Below are 27,559 nucleotides of genomic sequence, written 5' to 3' on the forward strand. Positions count from 1 at the left end.
TTTGAGTTTGGAAAAGGAAAGCTTTATTCCATGCAATGCAAAGGAGAGGAACTCTACAGGGGCCCAGCAGTCAGCCCAGGCAGCTGAGTGGAGCTCTCTGGGGGACACAGAGCACATCAATGGAGCTGCCCTGTCCCGTGATCAATCTCCAAGGAAAAGAGGGCAGAGCACCCAGTTACCATTCCATGTGGGTCACTCTCACACTTCTCAGCAGCTCCTTCACAGGTCACCGTGGGTTTCATTGTTCTGATTTCTGTCCAGATCAGCTTCTCTTGGGACTCTGTTCTCCAGGCCTTGCTGGTCTCTATTCAGTGCCCTTCCCCAGCAGATCATAAATCTGACATTCCTTCCCTTCCCCACACAGGATTGGGCTGATTTTATGCCCAGAGCTGTGCTGTTATAGGATCCTTTCCCTTGGGCTGATTCCCATTCCCCCACAAGCTCTGGGATCCCGGGTGCCCTTGGAACAGTCTGGGACAGGGGAAGATTTATCCACAACCCCACCTGACTTTATCCTGTCCATCCCAGCAAGGAGTGGGGTTGCCCTTCCCTACAGGATCCCAACCAGAAATCTGTGCTGCCCTTCCCTTGTGGCTGCAGGCAAGGCCAGGCTGTGGCCAGGTGGGGAAGGGTCTCCTTGGGCCCAGGCAGAGCTGGGAACACAGGGCTGTGGATGGATGTGACTTGCAGAGTCAGGATCAGGCTGGGATCACCCCTGTCCCCAGGCTGGACTCCTCTCCCCTGGCAGTGCCTGCCTGGAAGTGCCACCTCTGGCATGAGACAGTGCCAGACTCCTCCTGTGTGCCAGTGCCAGCTCTGGCAGAGGGGATCCCTCCAGCCTCAGACACCATCAGGGAAAGGCTGGGCTGAGCTGGGCCACCAGTCTGGAGAGAGGCTGCAGGAGAGCCCGGGAGCAGAGATTGGGCAGCTAAAGAGAAATGAGACACATCCCACCCACGGGTCCTACACGAAGCTGGCAATAACAGATCAGCCTGCACCTATTGTTTTTAGCTCTCCTTCTGATGCCTTTATGGGATTGTTGCAGCTTTTTCACACATATTTTTTGTTGTGTCGGATCCATCACAAGGTGCAGTATGTACCTGATCATATCCAATGGCCGTGCAGTGATAGTCATGGTAACGTCCATTTAGATGGAACCTGATCAGGGGAAAAAAGACAAATTTGATGACATTTCTGACATGCAGTTAAAGGCAGAGTGGCACCTGGCCTGGCTGCTAAGCTGTTAGTGCCACTGGGACCAGGAACTGCCTTGTTGGAATCCCCCTCCCATTCCCCATTTTTGTTCCCCACATCTCCACAAAAGTTTCTGGGCAATGCTTTCCCATCCAGAAACATTTCCCTGCTTTGGTCCCCTGCAGCCAATGGTGCTGACATCACCCTCTCTCTTGTCCCTGCCTCCTGTCTCCTTCCTTTCCCCAGGAACTGCAGCCAGCCAGATCCTTCCTTCCCCAGCAGAACTACAGCTGTGTCCCCTCCTGCCATCCTTCCAGGACAGCCCCGTGCTCCCTGGCCCTGAAAGGCTCCCTTTGCTTGGCACAGGCATGTGCTGAAGCACCTGCATCTCAAGGAATCCCCTTCCCCCAAACCACAGTCCCTGATCTCCCTTGGGCTCTCTGCTCTTTGCTCTGCCTTTGGGATTTTCCTCTTCCCAGGCATTGCATGGCAGGGACTTGCTGGAATGAGCTCACATGTTTGGGTCGAGTTCCACATTGTTGATCCACTTCCACTTCTGCCCCTCTTCAGAGTGTGTGAGACCAAGTAAGTAGTAGTTATGTCTTGATTGTAAGAGAAGGTATCTCTGGAAAGGAAGCCAACAATGGGGATTCCTGAAAATGACATTTTCTTCACCAGAGGCACAGAGGGCTCAGTGCTGCACAGGCAGCACAGAGAGTGCAGTGTGCACCCAGCCACAGCACCTCTGCCCACAGCTCCACAGGATGAATGTCTCCATTTCTATTGAAGGTTATAACCGTTTTGAAGGCCCCTTATGACTGTAAGAAATGTAATAACACACCTGAGGTGCCATTAGAGCTGTACATTGCAGTCAGACAGGTGTGACTTGATACCTGGGGACACTTTTCCCTTCTGATGGGAGTGGCAAAGCCTTCTCAGGTTTTGTCACAGCCATGGCTCTCACAATGAAGTGTCTGTTCAACCTCCCTGGCCTGTGTACTAAACCCCTGCAAAAGCCCAGCCAGCTGGGCAGGGAGTTTGCTCCTTGCCATGGGATCAGGCCTGGGCACAGAAGGACTCCAAGCCCCAGGAGGCCTCTCCTTGTGCAGGGCTTTGCTCCCACTGCCAGGGCTGGCGTGTCCATGGCTGGCAGCAGGTCCAGAGCCCAAGGACATGTGACAGGAGCTGGCACAAGTGTCACTGCTCAGCCCTTGGCCAGGCAGCTCCAGCCCCCCGAGCAGCTGCCCCAGGAGTTGGATCTTACCAGCTCTTCCCTGCTCTCAATGACCACCAGGTCTGAGCCCATGGCAGTGCATTCTGCACGAGAGGCTTCCCAGCTCTTTGGTTTCGTCTCTGGAGAAAAGAAGTAGCAACTTCTCCCATGTTTCTTCCATGCTGTGGGGCAGCCTGCAGAAGGGAGAAGAGGTGTGGAAAATCCATGTTCATACTGACCAAAGGATGCCATGATAACAGAGGGGTGAGAGAGGCAATTCCAGCCCCAGAAATGCCTGTGTGCTCCTGCTGGGAATTGTCACCAGAGCACCAGGGACTCCCACAGCCTCTGGAGCTGACAGCAGCCCAGAATCACCAGGCAGGGAGCAGCACAGCAAACATGATCCAGCCTTTCCCATCTTTGCTCAGCAGATCCTAAACAGCCACAGGGCATTGCACTGAGTGGAAAGGCTGCTAATGGAGGGCCTTGGAAAAGCAGTTGAAGCCTATTGTCCATCCTGCTCCCAGCAGTGCTGTGCTTCCAGGGGTATTGTTCCTCCAGTGCCTTCCAGAGCTCATCCTGGGAGTGTCCAGGATAAAGTCTGTATTCCTGAGATGGGAGGGGTGTTCTTTCCTTGTGTCCCTTCTGAACAAAACCCAGTCCCACAGCTTCCCCTGTCCCCTTCACACTCAATGCCACAGGCATCTGGAAACTCCCTCTGGAATGACAGAGGATTACCCACCTAGTGCCTCTTCAGGGATGGTTCTTGTTGAGTCCTCTTGGCTGCCTGCAGTTGGACCATCTGGAAATAAGAACACAATTTCTGCTTGCAAGGAATGATCACTGTGCCACACACTGTCAGAGCTCTGCTGGACTGGCTTCTGGACAGGCTTCTGGAAACTCCCTCTGCAATGACAGAGGATTACCCACCTAGTGCCTCTTCAGGGATGGTTCTTGTTGAGTCCTCTTGGCTGCCTGCAGTTGGACCATCTGGAAATAAGAACACAATTTCTGCTTGCAAGGAATGATCACTGTGCCATGCACTGTCAGAGCTCTGCTGGACCTCACTGAGCCCCCTTCACCCAACACAGAATGCAAACTCTGCCTCTTTGCTCATGAGAGTACTAAAAACATCATTAAATGGTCAGGTGAGGTTCCACTGAGTAAAGGGCAACACTTTACTTCATTTAAACATGTTGTATCTCAATAACAACTTGTTAATAACAAGACCTATTGGAAAATTCATACAAAACTAAAACTTAACATAAACTCATAATGCAACAGTTTGGTTTTTTTTTACAGATTTCCTCCTGCAGCCATGGGTGGCTAAAAACTGGTGTCCTTGGCCTTTGCACCAGACTTCTGCTCTTCCTGGCTTTGGCTGTCATGGCCTGGACATCAGTCAGTGGCAGAGAGACACAAATAATTGCCAGTGTGACATTTCCAGCAGGACTTACGTGGGAGTGCCCAAGACAGCGCGAGGGCCACCACAATCGGAACCAGGACAGCAACCAGGACAGCAGCTTGTGTTCTGGAACAACGGCTTTTACCTACAGAGGGACAGACAATAACCATGTGGGGAGCATCTGGACAAAAGCCCCTTTCCCCTGCATTCCAAGGTGCCCTTTTCAGGCTCCCACTGGGACTCTGGAGCCATCCAGAGCTGCAGGTTGGAGCCAGGCTCAATGTCCTGGTGTTTCCCCACTGGCCCTGGACCCCCGTGCTCAGGGAACAGATCCCAGCCTGCTGTGGTTTGAGGAGATGTGAAAAGGTGGAGAGCCATCATTCAGGAAGGGAGACTGGTCCAGCCTGTTTCAGGAATTGCAGAAGGTTCTTAATATGAGAACATTTCAGCTGGAATAGTTCAGCCTAAATCAGACAAGCCCTTGGCTTTCCAGGTTTGCCATTCCTGTGGGATTAATGCTTTCCTAGAGCAGGAGGTGGCAGCACTGACAAACAGGAGGTGCAGAAGGTTCGTGACTGTGTCATTGCACAGGTGCAAAAAGCAGGACTGGAAATCAGTGCACCAAAAATACAAGAAATTGCACCTTGGAAATACCTGGGATGGAAGATCACAAAGCAAACAGTAAGGCCACAGAAACTGGAAATCAACACAAAAGTCACCAATCTGCAGGACTTGCAACAGCTTTTGGGGGAAATCAACTGGATGAGACTGATCCTGGGAATCACCAATGATGACATCTCATCATTGCTCGACCTCTGAGAGGGGACAACAACATCAAATCTCCCAGAACTCTGACACCTGAAGCACGAAAAGATCTTGAAAAGATCACAGACATAATTCAACAGAGACAAGCACATCACTTCATGGAATCACTGCCTTTTCATTTGGCAGTGCTGGGGGAAACAGCACAGTTGTATGGGTTGATGTTTCAGTGGGATTTATCTCAAATGGACCCTCTTTTGTTGATAGAGTGGGTTTTTTTAGCTAACAGGCCCTCAAAAACAATTCTCACAGATTTAGAAAAGATAGCACAAATTATTATTAAGGCAAGGACCAGGTTGCTGACAATGTCAGGCAAAGATTTCTCAGACAGAAATGTTAAATGCAAAACTAAGTTTCAGAGAAAAACCAAAAATAAGCCAGGAACCAGTGGATGGGGTGACAGTGTTCACTGATGGTTCAGGAAAAACTCACAAATCAGTAGTCACACGGCAAAATCCAAAAACAGGGGAATGAGAATCAGATATTAAAATGGTACAGGGTTCACCACAAATTGTGGAATTGGCAGCAGTGGTCAGGGTTTTCCAGTTGTTTCAGGAACCCCTTAATCTGATCACAGATTCAGCATATGTTGCAAATGTGGTCAAATGATTAGAGGGATCACTTTTGAAACACACAGACAATAAAATTTTATATTCATACCTATCATGCATGAGAACAATCTTAGAAAACAGAGAACACAAATCTTTTGTTGCACATAACAGGGCACATTCCTCACTTCCAGGGCTTTTAGCAGAAGGGAATGCTCACGCAGATAGACTCACAATGACCATATCACAGACACTACCAGACATTTTCGAGCAAGCAAAACTGAGCCATGCATTTTTCCACCAAAATGCACCGGCATTGATGGAATCCTTTCGCCTTTCTAAAAGTCAGGCAAAGGAAATCATCAATGCTTGCCCAGACTGTCAGCATGTGCAGCCTCCTGCATCCACAGGAGCTGTCAATCCAAGGGGACTGTAGAGTCTTCAGCTGTGGCAAACTGATGTCACAAAATATCCATATCCATCCTTTGGGAGGCTCAAAAACATTCATGTTTCAGTTGACACATTTTCAGGGGCGATTTTTGCATCATTACATGCAGGGGAAACCGCAGAGCATGCCTGGAGACATTTTCTACAAGCAGTTGCATCACTAGGGGTGCCACAAGAAATAAAAACAGATAACGGTCCAACTTACACAGGCAAGGTGCTTGACAAAATTCTGAAAAAATGGGGAGTCAAACACATTTTTGGTATTCCTTATTCTCCCTCAGGTCAAGCAATCATTGAAAGAACACATCACACCTTGAAATCCATTTTGGATAAACAGAAGAGGGGGGAGGCAGGTGCAACACCTTATATGCGGTTGAACAAAGCTCTGTATGTATTGAATTTTTAAAAATGGTTCTTTCTCAGAGCCCACTCCACCAATTGTCAGACACTTTACAAACAGCACACAAGCAAAACTAAGGGAAAATCCTTTAGTTTTGGTCAGAAACACAGAGTCAGGACAAACTGAAGGCCCATTTAAATTAATAACCTGGGGCAAGGGTTTTGCTTGTGCTTCCAAGGGCAAGGACCAAAGTGGGTGTCAGCAAGGCACGTGAAAACTTATCAGGTGCAGACGCCAGTGGACGTGGACCCGGGAAGCAGAGAGGCAAGCACCCAGACGAAGGCAAACAGCAATGCTGCAGACACCTCATCAGATAACGATTGACAACTCAGAGACTTGGGTTTTTTTCTGGGGAATCAAGTGTTATTTGGGTGTTGCTGCATTGTGGGGTTTCTCACAGAGAGTGGGGACATAGACATGGGGTTCAGACAGACAGTGTTCATGTGCTTCATTCTTTCACCTGTTGCCTTGGGCAATAGGACAGACTTTCCCATGAGAAAACCAAGGGAAAATGTGTGGGAGACTTTGGCAAAAGCAGCGGGTCTGGACAGCATTTGCCTGACCCATTTGAAACCAGAGAAACCATTCTCAACATGCTTGGTAGGTGTGCCAGTGGAGGAATGGCCAACCCAAGGAGCATCCCTCCAAAGGTTCTGAAGTCCTTTTCGGATCCTGTGGAAGGATGGCATGTTTGGACACAGTACCTTCCTGTGGCTCACTTTGAACCTCCGGAATTGGACATCTTTGGGTCAACAAAAATGAAATTCTGTATTACATTTAACCCATTGGGAGTGGCAGAAACCGATAGCCACATTATAGATGTCACTCCAAACCAACTCTTTTATAGAAATGCATCATCCTGGTGTAATTACACCAAAATTATGAGCAAACCATCCCTCCAAATTCCAGCCATTTTACCAAAGGGAGTGCTTTTAATCTGCGGGGACAGAATTTGGCCTGCTATCCCTGCAAAAATCAAGGGTGGCCCATGCAGCATTGGGGAACTCTCATTGATAACACCTGATTTGGAAATTTTAAGGGAGCAAACACGCAGGGAAAAAAGATCCATTGAACAATATAGTCCAAATTGTGATGATGAAGTTTATACCTGGGACAAGGCTCGGAGAATTCCAGTAGCGATTTTCTCACCCCTAGCAGCATCAGGGGTGGCCTTGACACAATTGGACCACATGGCACGTTGGTTGAGCAAACACACTTGTGCCATTTCCTCTGCACTGAGCGACATGTTAACAGATATCAACAGTGCAAGACAAGCAACACTTCAGAACAGGGCGGCAATTGATTATTTGCTGCTATCACATGGGCATGGGTGTGAAGAATTAGAGGGGATGTGCTGCATGAACTTGTCTGATCACTCAAAATCTATCCATGAAAATATAAAGCAAATACAAAGCAGCATCAGCAAATTGAAAGAAGCTACAGGATCCCAGTGGGATGATTTCATTAACTTTTTTAATCTCTCACCATTGTGGAAGGAGCTTTTGAAAGCAGCATTTTATATTTTTATAGGGCTTCTAGTTCTTCTGCTTGTTCTGCCATGCATTTTTCTGTGCATTCAACAGGCCATGAACAAAATGGCAAAACGGGTGTTTCTGGTTCAAACAGGAAGGGGAGATGTTGGAACTCCAAATGTCCCTCAGACATTTTTGGACGTTCCAGGCCCTGGTCAGAAGCATTTGAGACCCTTTCAGGCAGCTGAAAACAGCTGTGATTTTGAGTTTGAGCCATGGAATGATTTACCAACTTTGCAGGTAGAACAAGAAGCCACGAAAGTTTAGATATTATAGTAGAAGTAGTTACGAAGTAGAGGGAAGAATTTTTTAGTATTGTACAAGGGAGTTTTAACACCTGTACAGAGGGGTTTTTACTTTGTACATGGGGGTCAGAGGTTTTAAGATGCAGGAATGTAGGCCGGTCCTGTTTCTCCTCTTTCTTCTTCCTTACCTCCATGTTCTTGGTGATGTTGGCACTCACAGATTGGTTTAGCATACAAAAGCACCAGTTAATATAGGTAGTAGGTATTGGGGAAAAACTGTAAACATTTATCACACAATGTACCATATAAAAGATAGCAGCAGCCAGGGGCAGGGGGGAGAGAAGAAGAAGACAGGAGTCAGAGAGGAAGTGCGTGCCTCTGCCTGAGCTGCTGACAAAACCACAGCAGCCAGAGAAGAAAATCTTTTAGATAACTTGCAATAAACTGCCTTGAGACCAAGCAACAAGAGGCTGCTGAGTTTTCTTTGGAAGCATGGGTTGGAGGAGAGACTTTACCACCACACGGAACCCCTGAACCAGGCCTGGGTTCCAACAAAGCTGCACTGAGAACAGTTTCTTGGTCTCCCAAAATTCTTTGTGTCATCAGGAATCACAAATGCTTTATGCAGAGTTTTTGGTGTGAGGCCCTTGGTATCACTGAATTTTTAAACTTAATTTGCATTATTTAGTCAGAATCTGTGATTGAATGTGGAAGTGTCTCAAGTATGCTCAACTATGGAAAGTAATGAGCAAAACCACCTGAAATTTAAAAATTGTTCCTTGAAAACTTTCAAAGGAAGTAGTAGTACATGGCTGTGATTTTTTTGGGATGGAGATAATGTTTTCTTTATCTAAAGTATTGTTATAAATTTTCTTTATCTAAAATATTGTTATAAATTGGGCATGCATATAGAGATTGAGCACAAGGATATTATTTGAATAAGGTGAAAACAAGTCCCTTTAAGATGTAACTTTGAACTTTGCTGTCTTTTTCAAATGAGCTTTTATTCTTAATTCTTTTAATACTTTTGGTGTCACATGTTGATGTCGTAATAAATTATCTTCACCTTGAAATATTCTCACATATCCCAATTAAAAGACCAATAGGCATTATCTGATTTTGTTTCGTCAAAGCATTTCTATAATAAATTCCTCAGTGTTTGAACATTGTCAGTTTTCAATGGAGATTTGTCTTTTTTCTTTTGGAATTTTAAACTTTCAAACCACTCGATTCTCTTACACATTTACTCTTACGGCCATGCCTGAATAAAAACTGCTGTCCTTTACCTTCACACCAGACTTCTGTTCCTCCTGGCCTTGGATGTCATGGCCTGGACCTCAGTCAGTGGGAGAGAGTCACAAATTAATTGCTGTTATTACATTATTAGCACTTACATGGGAGTATCTGACACAGAACAATGAGCAGGAGCAGGATTATCTCAGTAACCAGGACAGCAACTCGTGTTGTGGAACAGCAACTTCTTCCTAGAGGGAGACAGCAAAAAGCAAAGATGATGGGAACAGCTGGAATAAAGCCCCTTTCCCCCGCAGTCCAAGATGCCTTTTCAGGCTCCCACTGGGACTCTGCAGCATTCCAGGTTTGAGGCTGGAGCCAGGCTCAATGTCCTGGTGCTTCCCCACTGGCTCTGGCCCCCTGTGCTCAGGGAACTGAACAGATCCCAGCCTGCCATGGGTTTGAGGAGAGCTGAAAAGCAGCAGAGTCCTCCAAGGCCTGGATTGCAGAAGGACACACAGAGAGTGGGTGGGTGACAGAGGGAGCTGCCTGAAGGAGAGGGGGCTCAGTAAAGAGGAGCTAAAAAGGGCTGCTCTGAGAGAATGGGAGCCAGGCAGGATGGTTGGCTCTGCAGGAAATATTCAGCAGAGAAGGTCATGGTAGAGAAGATGAATTAATCCCTTGAGTCAGGACTGACTGAGGCAGAACTGGGAAGATCTGTCAGTTCAAGGCAGTCCCTTGTGAGAAGGCACAAGGACTGTAAAATGGATGGCCTAAATACAGCTTGGATGTACTAACAAATCCCAGGGGATACCTGCTGGGAGGTAATGCTAATGCTGTTTTTTAACCCCACTCTTAGAACTCTCTTTCCACCTGGGCCCTAGGAGGTAACAGACCTGATGTGAATTCACAAAAAGAAAATAAAAAAGAAAATTCTAGAGGGTCTCTGGGAACATCAGCTCTGCTGTCCTGTGCACACACTGGCAGAGTGATTGAGGTTTGACTTGACCTTTTCACATCCCCAATTCCAACTCCCCTGCTCAGGTGTCGGTCAGAGCAGGATGTCCATGACCATGCACAGGCAGGCTTTGAATATCTCTGGGATGGTGACTCTACACATTCACAAATGAGGAGAATGGTTAAAATGTGGAAGCCTGAGAACTGCAGATCATGCTCAATGAGGAGGTTTGACACAGTTATGAAATAAATGCAAACCAGCAGGGAAGAATGCACACGGACAAGGGTAAAGTTTAATGATGTGGGCACTAAATAAGACCTAGAATGTTCCATACTTCTGAAACACTCAAAACCATCCTGCTATCCAGCACTGAGCCCCCTTGGTTCTATCTCAACACAGAGATAAGGTTTTCTATCAGTTTCAGTGGGTTCTGCTGGCTTATGGAATTAATGTCAGTACTTTATGAACAATGCATAGGATCCAGTGTCAAAGAAAAAATAGCAAATTATAACAGAGATGGCAAAAGGATGCCATGATAACAGAGAGGTGAGAGAGGCAATTCCAGCCCAGAAATGCCTGTGTGCTCCTGCTGAGAATTGTCACCAGAGCTCCAGGGATCCCCCACAGCCTCTGGAGCTGACAGCAGCCCAGAATCACCAGGCAGCAGCCAGACTGGGAGCAGCACAGCAAACGTGGTCCAGCCTTTCCCATCTTTGCTCAGGGCATACAGAGAGATGCTCAGGGCACAAGAGCAGCTCTCAGATTGCCAAAGTCTGGTTTGCCTGATGCAGAACTGGGCAGCTGAGGTGCTACTGACAGCACCAACATTTGTGTGCACGGCAGGCAGGGTAGCGGGAGGAGCAGACAGGAGGAGCTGCAGAGGGGATGGCATTCAGGGAGACAGGGCCTGCAGGAGACCCTTTGGTTGGGGATCCAGGAGCTCCTGAAGAGCAGCATGGAATTGCACAGGCTGGCAATGGAGGAGCCTTGGGAAAGCAGCACGGGCACATTGTCCATCCTGCCCCATGCAGGGCTGGGGAGCAGAGGGATTGTTCCTCCTGTGCCTTCCCTGCCTCACACTGCTCTGCTCTGGCAGCAGAGAGGCAGCAGCTCTTCCCTGTGCAACAGGAATGCAGAGCTGAGCCTGCACTGCTGCCAAAGGAGGTGCAAACACAAACCCTCCATGGGCTCCAGAGCTCATCCTGGCAGTGTCCCAGGGTGAGGTTTGTACTCCTGATATGGCAGAGGGGTTGTCTGTTTTCCTTCTGAACAAAATCCTGACAGAGTTCCTTTTCTGTCCCCATCAATCCATCAGATTTCTGGCAGCTCCCTTTGGAAGAACAGAGGATTGCCTACCTGGTGCCTCTTCATGGCTGGGGGGTACCTTTGTTGAGTTCTCTCGGTTGGTGGGCGACAATGGGCTTGAGACCTTTGGGCTGCGGGAGGTCAGTGCTGTAGAGTCCTGTTGGCTGCCTGCTGTTGGAGCATCAGGAAATAAGAACACAATTGTTACTTGCAATGGATGACCACTGTGCCACGCACTGCCAGAGCCCTGCTGGGCCTCTTTGGCTGCTCCATCACCCTACACAAAATGCCAACTCTACCTCTTTGCTCATTCATTGCAAACAACCCTCAAGGCTGCAGCACACCCCAAGGTGTTCCCTTCCAAAGGGCCAAACTCCAGAACTGACCCAGAACTGCTCCAGCCCTTCCCAGAGCAGAGGTGGATGTGAGGGACAGCACACATGGAACCACAGCAATCAGAGACAAACAACATCAACTCCAGATTTTCTGCTCTATTAAATGCAGCTCATTTCACCTCCTGAGGTTGTCTTGGTTGATGATTTGTTTTGAATTTGACCTTGCTCTGGCATTGCACATTGTAGCATGTCAGAGCACTATCAGATACCTGCCCTGTACTCTTTGCCTTGAAAAAGAAAAAGCAATTACCCCACCCAAGCCTATGCTTTGCACCAAGTACATGAAAGGTTTTGGCATTTTTTCACCATGGGTAGCTCTGAGTCCATGGGAGACTGGGAGTTGAGTGTGATTGGTTGTGGAAACTTTTCAGACTTACTCAATTGTCAAAATATGGAAAGAGACAACGAGAAACAGCCCACAATTAAAACTAATTCCGTGAAAACTTTAGAAGGAAGTACAATATGGCTCTAATAGGTTTTTATTCCCTTTTTCCGTGGAGATGAGAATGTTTTCTTTCTAGAGAATTAATGTGTCTTTCTAAGTAGCTCAGAGATTGTTTTGAGCTCAGTGATATCTATGCAGACACTGATCACAAGGCTTTTACTTCAGTTAGGCAACAAAAATTCCTTTCAAGTGCAACTTTGCTGTCTCTCTCCCAAAGGAGCTTTTAGTGCTAATTATTTTAAGAGTTTTGGTGTCACACCTGGGTGCCATGATACAATATAATCTCAAAATATTCTCAAGGATTGCAACCAGAACAAGGATAGGCATTATCCAATATTGACTTGCTTCTTCAAAACATTTGTATCATGAATTCTGCAGTGTTTGAACCTTGTCAGTTTTCAATTGGGTTTTGGCTTTCTATCTACTGGATTTTAAAACTTTTGAAACTTTTTTTTTCCCCCCCCCTGATTTCCTCTTACAGCCATGGTTGGGTGAAAACTGCTATCCTTTTCCTTCACACCAGACTTCCATTCCTCCTGGCTTTGGCTGTCATGGCCTGGACATCAGTCAGTGGCAGAGAGACACAAATGAATTGCCAGTGTGACATTTCTGGCAGGACTTACCCATGGTGAGTGTCAGATACAGGGCCATGACCACGAGGAGGATGAGCACAACCAGGACAGCAACCAGTGCAGCAGCTCGGGTTCTGAAACCATGGCTTTTAGCTACAGAGGGGAAGAAACATAAAGGTTTGGGGAACAGCTGGAATAAAGCCCCTTTATTCCAAGATGCCTTTCCAGGCTCCCACTGGGACTCTGGAGCATTCCAGGTTTGAGGCTGGAGCCAGGCTCAATGTCCTGCTGCGTCCCTATTGTAAATGCAGCTGAACATGATGGGGAAGAAATGGTGATGTCTGACTTAATTCAACAGGCTGAATGATTTCTTAAATAAAATTATGCAAAAATACATTAATATACTATAGAAAAAAGAAGAGACTAAAACTACATACAGCTTTCTCTAACTCTATCTCTTACACAACTTGTGACCCTCTTTTGAGAGTCCTGCCCCAGGTGGGTTGGATTGGCCATCAGGCTCAAACAATCCTCACCAGAATCCAATCAAGCACTCACTCCAGGTAAACAATTCTCCAAACACATTCCACATAGGAAAAACAAAGAGTAGAAATGGAAATAGTTTTCTCTTTCATTTCGCTCTGTGCACCTCTATGAGAAATCCTGAGAGGGAGAGAAATGAGCTTACCACACTTCCCCACTGGCTCTGGCCCCCTGTGCTCAGGGAACTGAACAGATCCCAGCCTGCCATGGGTTTGAGGAGAGCTGAAAAGCAGCAGAGTCCTCCAAGGCCTGGATTGCAGGAGGACACACAGAGGGTGGGTGGGTGACAGAGGGAGCTGCCTGAAGGAGAGGGGGCTCAGTAAAGAAGAGAGAATGGGATCCAGGCATGAAACCAGCTCTTTTCTGAAAGCTATAGGTGAGTATCTGGAATATTTTGTGCATGAAATAATGAAAGAGTTGGAAGGCATTTCCCAGGAAAGACACAAAAAGAGAAATATTAAAAAAGTTATTGAAACTGTATAAAAACTTGAAATTGTAATGAAAGTGAACCTTTTAATCAGCTGACATCAGTCGTGGTTCCTGTCAAGTGGGCTGTGGATTCCTCTGTTGTTAGAGGTGATAAATCCTGTTTCCTGGGTTAGTAACTCTGCCCATCCAAAAAGACGTGCAGAGGGTTCACACTTTGTGCAAAAGAAAAGTCCCGGATGGCAAGAAATAATTTCTGCCAGAGTGAAAAGAGAAGTAGAAAGAAAGGAAAGAAAAATCCAATAGAGAAACACTCTATGAAGTCTGCTAAAGTTTAGGATCTTATTTTTTGGCAGATATTGCAAACATATATGCAATAATATTAAACTCATTAAAGAAAGATAAAACCTCGGTTAGAATTTTGTAAAGTGCTTAATCCTAAATCAGACTAAACCTGTCTATAAACCATTTCCCACCTGTGCATTCAAGAAGCAGTTTGGACAGCCAGAGCAGGAGGAGAAGCCCCCAGGCAGTGCTGCTGAGCTCAGGAAGCAGAACAGCTCTGCAGGAGACTGCTGGGAACACCAGCACCAGCAGCCACTCCATCCTGAGCAGTTTGCTGCAGGAATCTCAGCCTGCTGGGGGACAACAGGCCAGGGGCAGGAGCAATGGATGTTCAGCTCTGCAATGCTCTCCAAAATGGATAAAATGACTCTTAATATCACAGCACAGACGCTGCCTCACACTGATATCTCACCAAAAGTAGATATTACAACACTTGCCTTTGTAAATACAAACAACCCTATCTGGACACTGCACCTGCAGTTTTCCAGCACTGGCCCTCATATTTCCCTTGTGCTCTTTGGGACTTTGGTGCTCCAAGGACCTCTCTCAACAGATGTGTGTGGGAGAGAGACTGGGGAATGCAAAGAAAGCTCAGTGCTCAGCACTGGACCTACCTTGGACATCAGGGACCGTCAGGACTCTGGGTCTGGTTGGTCCAGGCAAGTTCAGGTCAGAGTTAATGACATTTTCTGCCATTTTTGTTCCACTCTCTTCTTTCCTCCCTCGGCTGTTCTGACAGTGGCACTCTGGACTGGGCACACCTCAGAGCTCCCTCCCCTCTCTGACCTTCAGGAGGAAGTTCTTGACTCTTCTGGTCACACATCAACTTCTAGTGAAAAGAGAAGTTTATTTCTGCTTCATCTTTTGATGGCAGAGAGTTTTATGTCAGTAACATGAGGAAATGTACGTTGATGGCCTCCCTGAAGTCACCTGTGTTGGGAAGTCATTCTGGATTGGAAGTGTCTGGAGTTCCCAAAGCTTCACCCACCCACACACAAGCAATGCTTTGACTTTTGAAAAGGAAAGCTTTATTCCATGCAATGCAAAGGAGAGGAACTCTACAGGGGCCCAGCAGTCAGCCCAGGCAGCTGAGTGGAGCTCTCTGGGGGACACAGAGCACATCAATGGAGCAGCCCTGTCCTGTGATCAATCTCCAAGGAAAAGAGGGCAGAGCACCCTGTTGCCATTCCAGGTGGGTCACTCTCACACTTCTCAGCAGCTCCTTCACAGGTCACCATGGGTTTCATTGTTCTGTTTTCTGTCCAGATCAGCTTCTCTTGGGACTCTGTTCTCCAGGCCTTGCTGGTCTCTATTCAGTGCCCCTCCCCAGCAGATCATAAATCTGACATTCCTTCCCTTCCCCACACAGGATTGGGCTGATTTTATGTTCAGAGCTGTGCTGTTATAGGATCCTTTCCCTTGGGCTGATTCCCATTCCCCCACAAGCTCTGGGATCCCGGGTGCCCTTGGAACAGTCAGGGACAGGGGAAGATTTATCCACAACCCCACCTGACTTTATCCTGTCCATCCCAACAAGGAGTGGGGTTGCCTTTCCCTACAGGATCCCAACCAGAAATCTGTGCTGCCCTTCCCTTGTGGCTGCAGGCAAGGCCAGGCTGTGGCCAGGTGGGGAAGGGTCTCCTTGGGCCCAGGCAGGGCTGGGAACACAGGGCTGTGGATGGATGTGACTTGCAGAGTCAGGATCAGGCTGGGATCACCCCTGTCCCCAGGCTGGACTCCTCTCCCCTGGCACTGCCTGCCTGGAAGTGCCACCTCTGGCATGAGACAGTGCCAGACTCCTCCTGTGTGCCAGTGCCAGCTCTGGCAGAGGGGATCCCTCCAGCCTCAGACACCATCAGGGAAAGGCTGGGCTGAGCTGGGCCACCAGTCTGGAGAGAGGCTGCAGGAGAGCCCGGGAGCAGAGATTGGGCAGCTAAAGAGAAATGAGACACATCCCACCCACGGGTCCTACACGAAGCTGGGCATAACAGATCAGCCTGCACCTCTTGTTTTTAGCTCTCCTTCTGATGCCTTTATGGAATTGTTGCAGCTTTTTCACACATATTTTTTGTTGTGTCGGATCCATCACAAGGTGCAGTATGTACCTGATCATATCCAATGGCCGTGCAGTGATAGTCATGGTAACGTCCATTTAGATGGAACCTGATCAGGGGAAAAAAGACAAATTTGATGACATTTCTGACATGCAGTTAAAGGCAGAGTGGCACCTGGCCTGGCTGCTAAGCTGTTAGTGCCACTGGGACCAGGAACTGCCTTGTTGGAATCCCCCTCCCATTCCATATTTTTGTTCCCCACATCTCCACAAAAGTTTCTGGGCAATGCTTTCCCATCCAGAAACATTTCCCTGCTTTGGTCCCCTGCAGCCAATGGTGCTGACATCACCCTCTCTCTTGTCCCTGCCTCCTGTCTCCTTCCTTTCCCCAGGAACTGCAGCCAGCCAGATCCTTCCTTCCCCAGCAGAGCTACAGCTGTGTCCCCTCCTGCCATCCTTCCAGGACAGCCCCGTGCTCCCTGGCCCTGAAAGGCTCCTTTTCCTTGGCACAGGCATGTGCTGAAGCACCTGCATCTCAAGGAATCCCCTTCCCCCAAACCACAGTCCCTGATCTCCCTTGGGCTCTCTGCTCTTTGCTCTGCCTTTGGGATTTTCCTCTTCCCAGACATTGCATGGCAGGGACTTGCTGGAATGAGCTCACATGTCTGGGTCCAGTTCCACGTTGTTGATCCACTTCCACTTCTGCCCCTCTTCAGAGCGTGTAAGACCAAGTAAGTAGTAATTATATCTTGATTGTAAGAAAAGGTATCTCTGGAAAGGAAGCCAACAATGGGGATTCCTGAAAATGACATTTTCTTCACCAGAGGCACAGAGGGCTCAGTGCTGCACAGGCAGCACAGAGAGTGCAGTGTGCACCCAGCCACAGCACCTCTGCCCACAGCTCCACAGGATGAATTTCTCCATTTCTATTCAAGGTCATCGCCCTTTTGAAGGCCCCTTATGACTGTCATAAATGTAATAACACACCTGAGGTGCCATTACAGCTGTACATTGCAGTCAGACAGGTGTGACTTGATACCTGGGGACACTTTTCCCTTCTGATGGGGGTGGCAAAGCCTTCTCAGGTTTTGTCACAGCCATGGCTCTCACAATGAAGTGTCTGTTCAACCTCCCTGGCCTGTGTACTAAACCCCTGCAAAACCCCAGCCAGCTGGGCAGGGAGTTTGCTCCTTGCCATGGGATCAGGCCTGGGCACAGAAGGACTCCAAGCCCCAGGAGGCCTCTCCTTGTGCAGGGCTTTGCTCCCACTGCCAGGGCTGGCGTGTCCATGGCTGGCAGCAGGTCCAGAGCCCAAGGACATGTGACAGGAGCTGGCACAAGTGTCACTGCTCAGCCCTTGGCCAGGCAGCTCCAGCCCCCCGAGCAGCTGCCCCAGGAGTTGGATCTCACCAGCTCTTCCCTGCTGTCAATGACCACCAGGTCTGAGCCCATGGCAGTGCATTCTGCACGAGAGGCTTCCCAGCTCTTTGGTTTCGTCTCTGGAGAAAAGAAATAGCAACTTCTCCCATGTTTCTTCCATGCTGTGGGGCAGCCTGCAGAAGGGAAGAAGAGGGGTGGAAAATCCATGTTCATAGTGACCAAAGGATGCCATGATAACAGAGAGGTGAGAGAGGCAATTCCAGACACAGAAATGCCTGTGTGCTCCTGCTGGGAATTGTCACCAGAGCACCAGGGACTCCCACAGCCTCTGGAGCTGACAGCAGCCCAGAATCACCAGGCAGGGAGCAGCACAGCAAACATGATCCAGCCTTTCCCATCTTTGCTCAGCAGATCCTAAACAGCCACAGGGGATTGCACTGAGTGGAAAGGCTGGTAATGGAGGGCCTTTGAAAAGCAGTTGAAGCCTATTGCCCATCCTGCTCCCAGCAGTGCTGTGCTTCCAGAGGGATTGTTCCTCCAGTGCCTTCCAGAGCTCATCCTGGGAGTGTCCAGGATAAGGTCTGTATTCCTGAGATGGGAGGGGTGTTCTTTCTTTGTGTCCCTTCTGAACAAAACCCAGTCCCACAGCTTCCCCTGTCCCCTTCACACTCAATGCCACAGGCTTCTGGAAACTCCCTCTGGAATGACAGAGGATTACCCACCTAGTGCCTCTGCAGGGATGGTTTTTGTTGAGTCCTCTTGGCTGCCTGCAGTTGGACCATCTGGAAATAAGAACACAATTTCTGCTTGCAAGGAATGACCACTGTGCCACACACTGTCAGAGCTCTGCTGGACTGGCTTCTGGACAGGCTTCTGGAAACTCCCTCTGCAATGACAGAGGATTACCCACCTAGTGCCTCTGCAGGGATGGTTCTTGTTGAGTCCTCTTGGCTGCCTGCAGTTGGAGCATCTGGAAATAAGAACACAATTTCTGCTTGCAAGGAATGATCACTGTGCCATGCACTGTCAGAGCTCTGCTGGACCTCACTGAGCCCCCTTCACCCAACACAGAATGCAAACTCTGCCTCTTTGCTCATGAGAGTACTATAAAAATCATTAAATGGTCAGGTGAGGTTCCACTGAGTAAAGGGCAACACTTTAGTTAATTTAAACAAGTTGTATCTTAATAACATTGGATTTGTTAATAACAAGACCTATTGGAAAATTCATACAAAACTAAGACTTAGCATAAACTCATAATGCAACAGTTTTTATTTGGAGAACAAGTGAGACCTGTGTGCTCTTGAACTTAAGAACCACCTTGATTTCATTTCTCAAGTTTGATCTTGATCTCAAGTTTCTTAGTAGTATTTTTTCAGGTCTGTAGCTGTTCTGAGCCACTATGGAGATGCACAAAGGAACTATAACTAAAGCCAGACCTTGATCTAAGTCTAAGCACTCCTCTTTCAATGTTAGACTTAAAGCTATATTAAATCAAAATTAGACCTTTTTATTTTCTGTTGGTTTATTATTTGTTCTTCATTTGCCCCACCCTTTGCTGTTGGACATTTATAAATGTCAGAGCACTGTCAGATATCAATCCTGAACTCTTTGCCTTAGAAAAGCAGAATGACTTGCCTTTCCCAGCCCTGTTCTTTAAGTTCCAAGGATCAAAGGATTTGCCATCTCTTCCCCATGTGCGTTTCTGAGCACGTGGCAAACTCTGGGAATTGAGAGTGATTGGTGGTGGAAGCTTCTCAAGCTTTCTCAGCTTTCAAAGGATGGAGAGAAACAAACAAAACCATCTGAAATTTTAAAATGGTTCTTTAAAAACTTTTAAAGGAAATACCAATTGGGTCTATTAATTTTTTTCTGATGGAAATACGATTTTTTTTCCTACAAAATGTCATCTATCTTTTTATGTTGCTCAGATTTGTTATGACCTTAAGCAAACTCCTGTAAGATGTGATTTAGTTGCCTCCTTCAAATGAATTTTAATTCATAATTTTTTTAAGATTTGTGGTGTTATGGACATCTTGGTCTCATGCTACAACCTCATCAACTTGTGGTATTCTCACAGATAGCAATTGTCTTAATGTTAGGCATTATCGAATTTTCGCTTGTTTCATCAAAACTTTTGTATAATAAATCCTTTGTCATTTGAGTGTTGTCAGTTTTTCATTGGGATTTTGGCTATTTTATCTCTTTGAATTTCCAGCTTTCAAACCATTCAACTCTCTTACAGATTTCCTCTTACAGCTACGATTGGCTAAAAACTGCTGTCATTTGCCTTCAAACCAAATTTCCATTCCTACTGGCTTTATATGTCATGGCCTGGACATCACTCAGTGGGATTGAGACACAAATTAATTGCTGTTATGACACTAACAAAATAACTTACATGTGATTATTAAATATACTGCCAGGACCAGTATGAGGATTATCACCACCAATATAGCAGCATGTTTTCTGGAACAACAGCTTTTACCTACAGAAGGACAGAAAAATAAACATTAGGGGAATGTGGGACTCAGATTCAGTCAAAGAAAGAAACTGAGAATTTCTAGCCAGACAGAAGCCTGAGAAAGAGGTGGAGAAGAATATAAATAATTCTTTATCTCTCTTGTTTTTCACATTGTTTATAGTTAAGTTCTATCACTTTGCACCAATGATAGAAGTTGTTTTCACTTCAGAACCAATGGAGCTGGTCCTCACAAAGCTCTGTATAAAAGAGTAATATATTTTGAATAAATCAGAGTTTACTCTCACAGCCTTCTGAGTCGAGTCTAGTCATTCCTGTCCTGCCTCGACAGCGACAGGGGAACAGCTGGACAGAAGCACCTTTGCCCTGCATTCCAAGGTGCCCTTTCCAGCCTCACACTGGGAATCTGGGACCTTCCAGATCTGCAGGCTGGAGCCAGGCTCAGTGTCCTGGTTTTTCCCTGCTGGCTCTGGTCACCTGTATGCAAGGAACTGAACAGATCCCAACCTGCCATGGGTTTGAGGAGAGGTGAAAAGGAGGAGAGTCCTCACAATCAGTGCCTGCCCTGTGCTTCCTCATCTCCTTTGCTCACTTCCCAGTGCTGCTGGGGACAGGAGCCTGGGCTCAGGGGTGTGTGGGTGTGTCCCATCACACCCTTCTATTCCTTTGCCAGGAAAGCCAACAAGTGTTTAGGGGCACAAAATGCAACACCTCAGCTGCTCCTGCTCTGAGTGTGGAAAGCAGACAATTGTATCCTCCTGCCTCCTCATGGTTTTGTGTCACTGCATGTTTGGGGCATCAGGATCAGCCCCTCCCCTCTCCCCTTCTTGTTTGAATTCTCATCACTTTAGTAGACAATTAAACTCACCTGATGATTTGCAGTTTGCTGCAGCATTTGTCTCTTGGGATTTCACTTTCACTTCTGCATAGGTACAACTTGAGTCTGGGACCAAGAACAGAGCACAAAGAGATCTGAGAATCAACTTAAATGAAACAAAAATGACTGAAATTGTGAGAAATGCTGAACATAGGACAGCAGCTGGTTGATGTGACTGTGGTTAACTATGCACAAATTGTATTTTTCTCCATTATAGGCACTGATCTCAGCTCTGTGGTGACCAGGAAGAGGACCCAAGGGAACAGCTGGAGCTGTGTCAGGACAGGGTCAGGTTGGATGTCAGGGAAAGGTTCTTCCCCCAGAGGGTGCTGGGCACTGAACAGGCTCCCCAGGGAATGGTCACAGCCCCAAGGCTGCCAGAGCTCCAGGAGCATATGGACAATGCTCTCAGGGATGCACAGGGTGGGATTGTTGGGGTGTCTGTGCAGGGCCAGGAGTTGGACTGGATGATCCTTGTGGGTCCCTTCCAGCTCAGGATATTCTGATTCCATGTTCCATGATGACACTTTCACTCTTGCAGCACTTGCTAGAGGCAGGAAGAAAACTGGTTTCTCTTCAAGGCAGACAATACCAGAGGGTACAGGGGCATATAAACACATTGTCAGTCTTGACAAAAGGGAAGGAATGTGCCAAGGGTGGCCTAAGGAGGTTCACCCAGACAGGAATGGTGAGAATGACTAAAACATCAAAGCCTGAAAATTGCAGATTATGCTAAATTTGGAGTGGTTTGAGATTTTATCAAAATTAACACGGTAACATGGAGAAAATAATGTGGTGAATTCTATTATATCATCTGCATGTAATAAATACAAACCAGCAGGGAAGAAAACATATGGAGAGGAAAGCAAGATCAGAGGGAGATAAAAAGTGGGTAGAAAGTAAAAAATAGGACGTTGCAATGTTATAAATCTCTCAAAGTCATCGGGATATGCAACACTGAGCCCTCTGGGTTCTATCTCTGTACAGAGCTAAGATAGAAGTCAGAGTTTTGAGCTCTTCTCAGAAGAAGGCGATGATATCTGGGAAATCTTGTGCATAAATTCAGTGAACACATAGAAGAGTGGGTAGGGGCTTTCCAGAAAGGCACAAGCAGAGAAACAACCAAAAGTTACTAGAAATCGATCAAAATTTTGAATAGGAATACAAGGGTTAAATTCTAAGGAATATGGAACTTGCAATCAGGTAGCATCTGCTGTGGTCAGTTAGGCCCTGAATTCATCTGTTGAAAGGGATGGTAAAACCCTGTTTCCTGGTGTTAATAACTCCACCCATCTGAAAAGACGTGCAGAGGGTTCACACTTTGTGCAAAAGACAAGAATTAGATGGCAATAAAGAATTTCTGCCAGAGTGAAAGCAGGGGATAAAAAGAAAGGAAAGAAAAATGAAATACAGAGAAACACTCTATGAAGTCTGCTAATTTTTAAGATCTAATTTCATGGCAGATACTGCACACATATATGCAATCATTTTAAACTCATTAAAGAACGATAAATTCTCAGTTAGAATTTTGTAAAGTGCTTAATCCTAAATTAGACTAAACCTGTCCATAAACCATTTCCCACCTGTACATTCAAGAAGCAGTTTGGACAGCCAGAGCAGGAGGAGAAGCCCCCAGGCAGTGCTGCTGTGCTCAGGAAGCAGGAACAGCTCTGCAGGAGACTGCTGGGAACACCAGCACCAGCAGCCACTCCATCCTGAGCAGTTTGCTGCAGGAATCCCAGCCTGCTGGGGGACAACAGGCCAGGGGCAGGAGCAATGGATGTTCAGCTCTGCAATGCTCTCCAAAATGGATAAAATTACTCTTAATATCACAGCACAGACGCTGCCTCACACTGATATCTCACCAAAAGTAGATCTTACAACAACTTGCCTTTGTAAATACAAACAACCCTATCTGGACACTGCACCTGCAGTTTTCCAGCACTGGCCCTCATATTTCCCTTGTGCTCTGTGGGACTTTGGTGCTCTCTCAACAGATGTGGGAGAGAGACTGGGGAATGCAAAGAAAGCTCAGTGCTCAGCACTGGACCTACCTTGGACATCAGGGACCGTCAGGATTCTGGGTCTGGTTGGTTCAGGTAAGTTCAAGTCAGCATAAAGGACATTTTCTGCCATTTTTGTTCCACTCTCTTCTTTCCTCCCTCGGCTGTTCTGACAGTGGCACTCTGGGCTGGGAACAACTCAGAGGTCCCTCCCCTTTCTAACATTCAGGAGGAAGTTCTTGACTCTTCTGGTCACACATCAACTTCTAGTGAAAAGAGAAGTTTATTTCTGCCTCATCGTTTGATGGCAGAGGGTTTTATGTCAGTGACATGAGGAAATATATGTTGATGGCATCCCTGAGGTCACCTGCATTGGGAAGTTGTTCTGGCATTCAAAGTGTCTTGAATTCCCATTGCTTCACCCACCCACACACAAAACACTTTGCCCTGCTGTGGCAGAGCATTGTGGGCTCTGTGCAGCTCACAGATATTGTCTGCTTCCCCGCAAGGGAATTCTGGAGGCAAAATGGGGATCAGAACAGGGGATTTGTCCAGTCTGTTTTGGGAAGCCCAAAAGGTGCTTAATATGCAAAAGCAGCCCCAGGAATAGTGCAGCCTAAACAAAACAATCCCTTGGCTTTTTAAGTTTGTAATATCCCTCTGGGCAGTTGGGGTCAGCTGTGTCCCCTCTCAACTCCTTGTTCACCCCCAGCCCCCTCAGTGGTGGGATGGGATGACAAACAGAGGACTCTCACTCTGTTTAATCTCTGCTCAGCAAGAACTAAAGCATCCCCGTGTTCTCAGCACTGTTCCAGCACAAGTCCAAAGTGTACTCCATACCAGCTGATATGAAGGAAATTAACTCTATCCCAGCTGAAACCAGCCCAGGGCCCTAGAATTTAAGAAGGATGTGAAGGTCCTTGAATGGAGGCTCAGAGGAAGGGAACAAAGCTGGTGAAAGTGTTGGAAGGAATGTCCTGTGAGGAGCAGCTGAGAATTCCATGGTTTGTCCAGTTTGGAGAAAAAAAGGCTGAGGCTCTTTTCTCTCTGGAGTCCCAGCACAGGAACAACATGGAACAGTTGGAGAGAGTCCAGATGAGGCCAACAAAGTGTTGAGAAGCTAGAGAACTTTTGCCATGAAGAAAGTCTGAGAGAATGAGATATTTTAGTCTGGAGAGCAAAAGCTTTGAGGTGACCTTATTGGGGCCTTCTGGTGCCTGAAGGGAGCTACAAGAAAGATGGAGAGAGACTCTTGAGAGGGACCTGGAGTGCCTGACAAGAGGAAACAGCCTCACACTGACAGTGAATGGGTTTAAACTGGATATTAGGAAGAAATTCTTGTCTGAGAGGCTGGTGAGGCCCTGGTACAGATTCCCCAGCTGTGGCTGCCCTATGCCTGGAAGTGTCCAAGGTCAGGTTGGATGGGGCTCTGAGCAACCTGGGATAGTGGAAAGTGTCCCTGCCCATGACAGAGAAAGTGAAATGAGATGATCTTAAGGTCCCTTCCAACCCAAACCATTCTGTGCATTCCTGTCATTCTAGAAATATAACACATGGTTTTTCTGATTTAGAACAAACTATAAGAAAATGTTGAGTGATTTTTAATAAAATAAATACCAATTCTGATTGAACCTATTTCTTCCACAGAAAGACAATTTTGTGTTATGGATATATTCTCTCAGAGCCATCAGATCTGGAACACCACAGAGGCTTCTTCAAAGAGCCAGGGATGTGTTCTGGTATACTCCCAGGGTTGTGGGTTCGAGCCCAGCTCGAACAGGGGGATATTCCCTTGCTCTGGGTTCCCACAATATACTGTGCCTCATTCCCAGAAAAGCCAAGCAAACACTAACTGTGTGCTAGAAAGAAGAGGAAGTGAAGCAGTTTCTGTGGTGGTTGATGACTCAGAAGTTTGTACTGTGTTCAAATGAAGGTTTGCAGTGGCCCTCAGACCTGACAGAGAGATATGTCCAGAAATTCTGTGACAGGATGAAGTACTGAGGTCTAAAAAACAGACCCTGATTGAGGCCTGAACAACAGGCCCTGAGCTAAAGTTGCCTCTAGATGAATCTTCCAACCAAATGCTATATATATAAATTCAATCATTAATGAACTATTGTTATATGTGTTTGTTTATTGGCAAAACATGCGTTTACCTTTCCATATCCAGAAGCTGGATAAGGCCACATATGGCCTAATTAGGGGGGTATACAATCAAAGGCAAGTCCCTTGGTTCCCCCTTGAGCCCTGTCCAAGCTTTGGGAGAAATCCAAGGGGGGAATGAAACTAGAAATTATGTCAGCTTGTTTGTTTAGGAGTATAAAAAATGGACCACTGTCACAACAAAGTTGTGAAGCCATTCCACATCTCCACAAAGGTGGAATGGGTTGGAAAGAATCTTAAAGTTCATCTTGTTCCAACCCCCTGGCATGGGCAGGGACACCTTCCACTATCCCAGGTTGCTCAGAGCCCCATCCACCTGGCCTTGGACACTGCCAGGGATGGGGCAGCCACAGCTTCTCTGGGCAACCCAAAGTATTCTGTGACTTTTCAGCTCCACCAAGTCTTAATTTTTTTTTTTTCATTCAGATTTTTCCTTCCTATTAGGGAGTTGCATTGCTAATTTGAGTGTAGGAAACATCCATTGAGTTCAATCAACTTTTTTTCTGTTTTTATTGCTGGTTTTCTGGAGTGACAAGCACATGATAGCACCAATCCCACAAATTTTGCCATAAAAATAGTGCCCCTCCTTCCTGTGGAATATTGCCTACACTGATCAGCAGGTTGTGCTGCATCTTGAGGGAGTGCTGACTGTGTGGGCTGGTGCTGTTTGAAGAAGGAAGGTGCAATACCCCACTGAGTTGATGCTTTTGAACTCCATTTGACAAGGATGGTACAAATATCATGGGGGGGAAGTTAAAACAGGGCTCCAGGTCCCCTTGTAAATCCTTTTATGTGATACTGAGATGCTGCATAACTTAATACTGGAGATAGCACACAGGGTAGCTTGTATTGTATTTCTTAGCACTTAGCCACACTTTTCAGCATTTAAATGTATACTTATTATTTGTCTGTAGTATTGTGCATTTCCCACAAACCTATGGTGGGGAGTGGTAAATATCTTCAATAATTTAAAGATATTTTAATGTGTCTCTATATGGATGGGACAATGGGCCTATATGTCTGTGTTAATAATGAGATGTCTGTGTTAATAATTCTGCTGTAAGTCATTAGCACCTAATGAATTTGGTTTCCTAAACTCTAGCTAAGTGTATGGGCAACATCTGACCACATTTTCCTAACAGATAACCCCTCACACTCCCACTTCACTCCTACTCTTGCCAGCTCTACTTCCATGTTTCCAAGAAGAGTCATGTCCATCTTTCAGCCTCTGCAATCCCAAACTCAGTGTGGCCGTGACCAGGAAAGACAGAAGAAGGGGAGATTTTAAACATACCAGTATAATACTTACATTGTGCAGCCTCAGATCAGAGGTGAAGAATCTTCTGGGGTCAGTTGAGTTCACTGCATCACTGTACCTCATCAAGAAAACAGATTTGGTAAAGATTTCATTACAAGATCCAAATTCAAAGATAAGTAGTTTGCAAATCAGCTATTCTGAAATAGATGAAATATTTAAAATTAAATATACATTATGAACAAAGAATGCAGTAAACATTTGGGAAAACAACCCTCCTTTATGAAAGAAAGCCTTTGGGCTGGCTTTTCACCCCTTGACAATACTCAGATAATGACTTATTTTGGTTGTAGTAAAAAGGAAAATTAAAACAAACACAAAGGATGTGAGAGAGAGAGGCTTAGAAGGAATATTTCAAATAGAAAACCTCACTTAAATTCCACTTACAGTAAGTAGGATGTCTTTCCCTCAAACTATCTGTTCCTTGGGTTCAGTGGATGTACTCAGTGGATGACAGCTGAGCAAATGTGGATTTTTCTGGATTTAATGTGCTTGCTTACTGTATCCAGACCTAAAATAATTGGGAGAGATTTCCTGATACATAAGATTTGAAAGATTTTCTAATATGTAAGATTTGAAAAAACCTATAACTTTTTTGGGACCAAAATTATTTTCTAATATAAACAAAGAGTTTCCGCTACCAAGGACGAAAAATAATTGTTAACATTAAATATATTTTCTGAAAATAATGCAATGTTTAATACTTTTGAAATCAAACATTTCAATTTTTCCTTTCAGGATGTTCTTTTAGGAGAAATTAAATGCTTTGGGCTTACCCCAAATCACTTTTTAGAAATCATTACTAAACAAATAAGAACAAGGGTTTCTTCTGGTTTTTCCTGCAGTAATTCAGAGCCAAAAGGTCCCTGTCTGGGTCACAATCAAAAAAAGATGTAAAAAGTGGTTTTGACAAGAATCACTTTGCAACCAGCTGATGACCATAAGGAAAGCTGGCTACTTCACTCCCTCCAAAATTTACCCATTTTTAGACAAACATTGTGACATATTTTGTGCAACATATATTTTACTGTTATGTGAAAGAGGAACTAGAAACAGCTGAGCAAAGCAAAACCACTGAAACTGGCAAACTGGTATAAACTCTTTCTTTCTGTATCTGGGTAAAATAAAGCTGCCCATTTCTCTTTTATACTTAAAGTAAAAAACAACAGCCTGGTTTTTATTTAGCAGCCTTGGTGGTTTATTTTTCTCCCTCTAAACTCCAGCTGTTTTAATATCAGACATCTGTACTTAGTGGTTG

General features: G+C 46.1%; 2 protein-coding genes across 4 annotated transcripts in view; both read right to left on the reverse strand.

The window, feature by feature from the left end:
• On the reverse strand, positions 1 to 16,191 carry LOC115490562 (uncharacterized). Its single transcript, XM_072923754.1, has 11 exons — positions 16,134 to 16,191; positions 14,643 to 14,857; positions 12,766 to 12,867; positions 11,354 to 11,473; positions 9,201 to 9,290; positions 3,865 to 3,957; positions 3,338 to 3,397; positions 3,150 to 3,209; positions 2,459 to 2,601; positions 1,710 to 1,819; positions 1 to 1,158 (listed from the first exon to the last, which is right to left on the reverse strand). The coding sequence occupies exons 2-11, from the start codon at positions 14,722 to 14,724 to the stop codon at positions 1,029 to 1,031; spliced, it is 990 nt and encodes a 329-aa protein (XP_072779855.1). The 5' UTR covers positions 14,725 to 14,857; positions 16,134 to 16,191; the 3' UTR covers positions 1 to 1,028.
• Positions 15,040 to 27,559, reverse strand: part of LOC121469195 (killer cell lectin-like receptor subfamily B member 1B allele A) — a 13,449-nt gene continuing 929 nt past the window's right edge. The window contains exons 2-11 of one of the 3 annotated variants that reach the window (XM_072923758.1): positions 26,689 to 26,812; positions 26,296 to 26,356; positions 22,875 to 23,089; positions 20,812 to 20,886; positions 19,863 to 19,949; positions 18,372 to 18,431; positions 18,184 to 18,243; positions 17,492 to 17,634; positions 16,743 to 16,852; positions 15,040 to 16,191 (exon numbers count right to left, since the gene is read on the reverse strand). In XM_072923758.1, coding sequence (XP_072779859.1) covers positions 16,062 to 16,191; positions 16,743 to 16,852; positions 17,492 to 17,634; positions 18,184 to 18,243; positions 18,372 to 18,431; positions 19,863 to 19,949; positions 20,812 to 20,886; positions 22,875 to 22,956 — 747 coding nt within the window. In that variant the 5' untranslated portion in view covers positions 22,957 to 23,089; positions 26,296 to 26,356; positions 26,689 to 26,812 and the 3' untranslated portion in view covers positions 15,040 to 16,061. Of the gene's footprint in view, positions 16,192 to 16,742; positions 16,853 to 17,491; positions 17,635 to 18,183; positions 18,346 to 18,371; positions 18,432 to 19,862; positions 19,950 to 20,811; positions 20,887 to 22,874; positions 23,090 to 26,295; positions 26,357 to 26,688; positions 26,813 to 27,559 lie in introns of all 3 variants that reach the window. The other 2 variants (XM_072923757.1, XM_072923759.1) reach the window with 2 other exon arrangements.

Source organism: Taeniopygia guttata, chromosome 1A (assembly GCF_048771995.1).
Source record: "Taeniopygia guttata chromosome 1A, bTaeGut7.mat, whole genome shotgun sequence".
Classification (NCBI taxonomy): Eukaryota; Metazoa; Chordata; class Aves; order Passeriformes; family Estrildidae; genus Taeniopygia; species Taeniopygia guttata.

What these genes read in the sequence shown, in the direction of transcription:
- LOC115490562 (XM_072923754.1), bottom strand. Translation starts at nt 14,724, where the DNA reads ATGGCAGAAAATGTCATTAACTCTGACCTGAACTTGCCTGGACCAACC. An exon ending in CAGCCATGAAGAGGCACCAG is followed by an intron (nt 9,291 to 11,353) that starts GTAGGCAATCCT and finishes GTCTCCCTCTAG; the next exon opens with GAAGAAGTTGCTGTTCCACA. An exon ending in GTGGAACTCGACCCAAACAT is followed by an intron (nt 1,159 to 1,709) that starts GTGAGCTCATTC and finishes TCCCCTGATCAG; the next exon opens with GTTCCATCTAAATGGACGTT.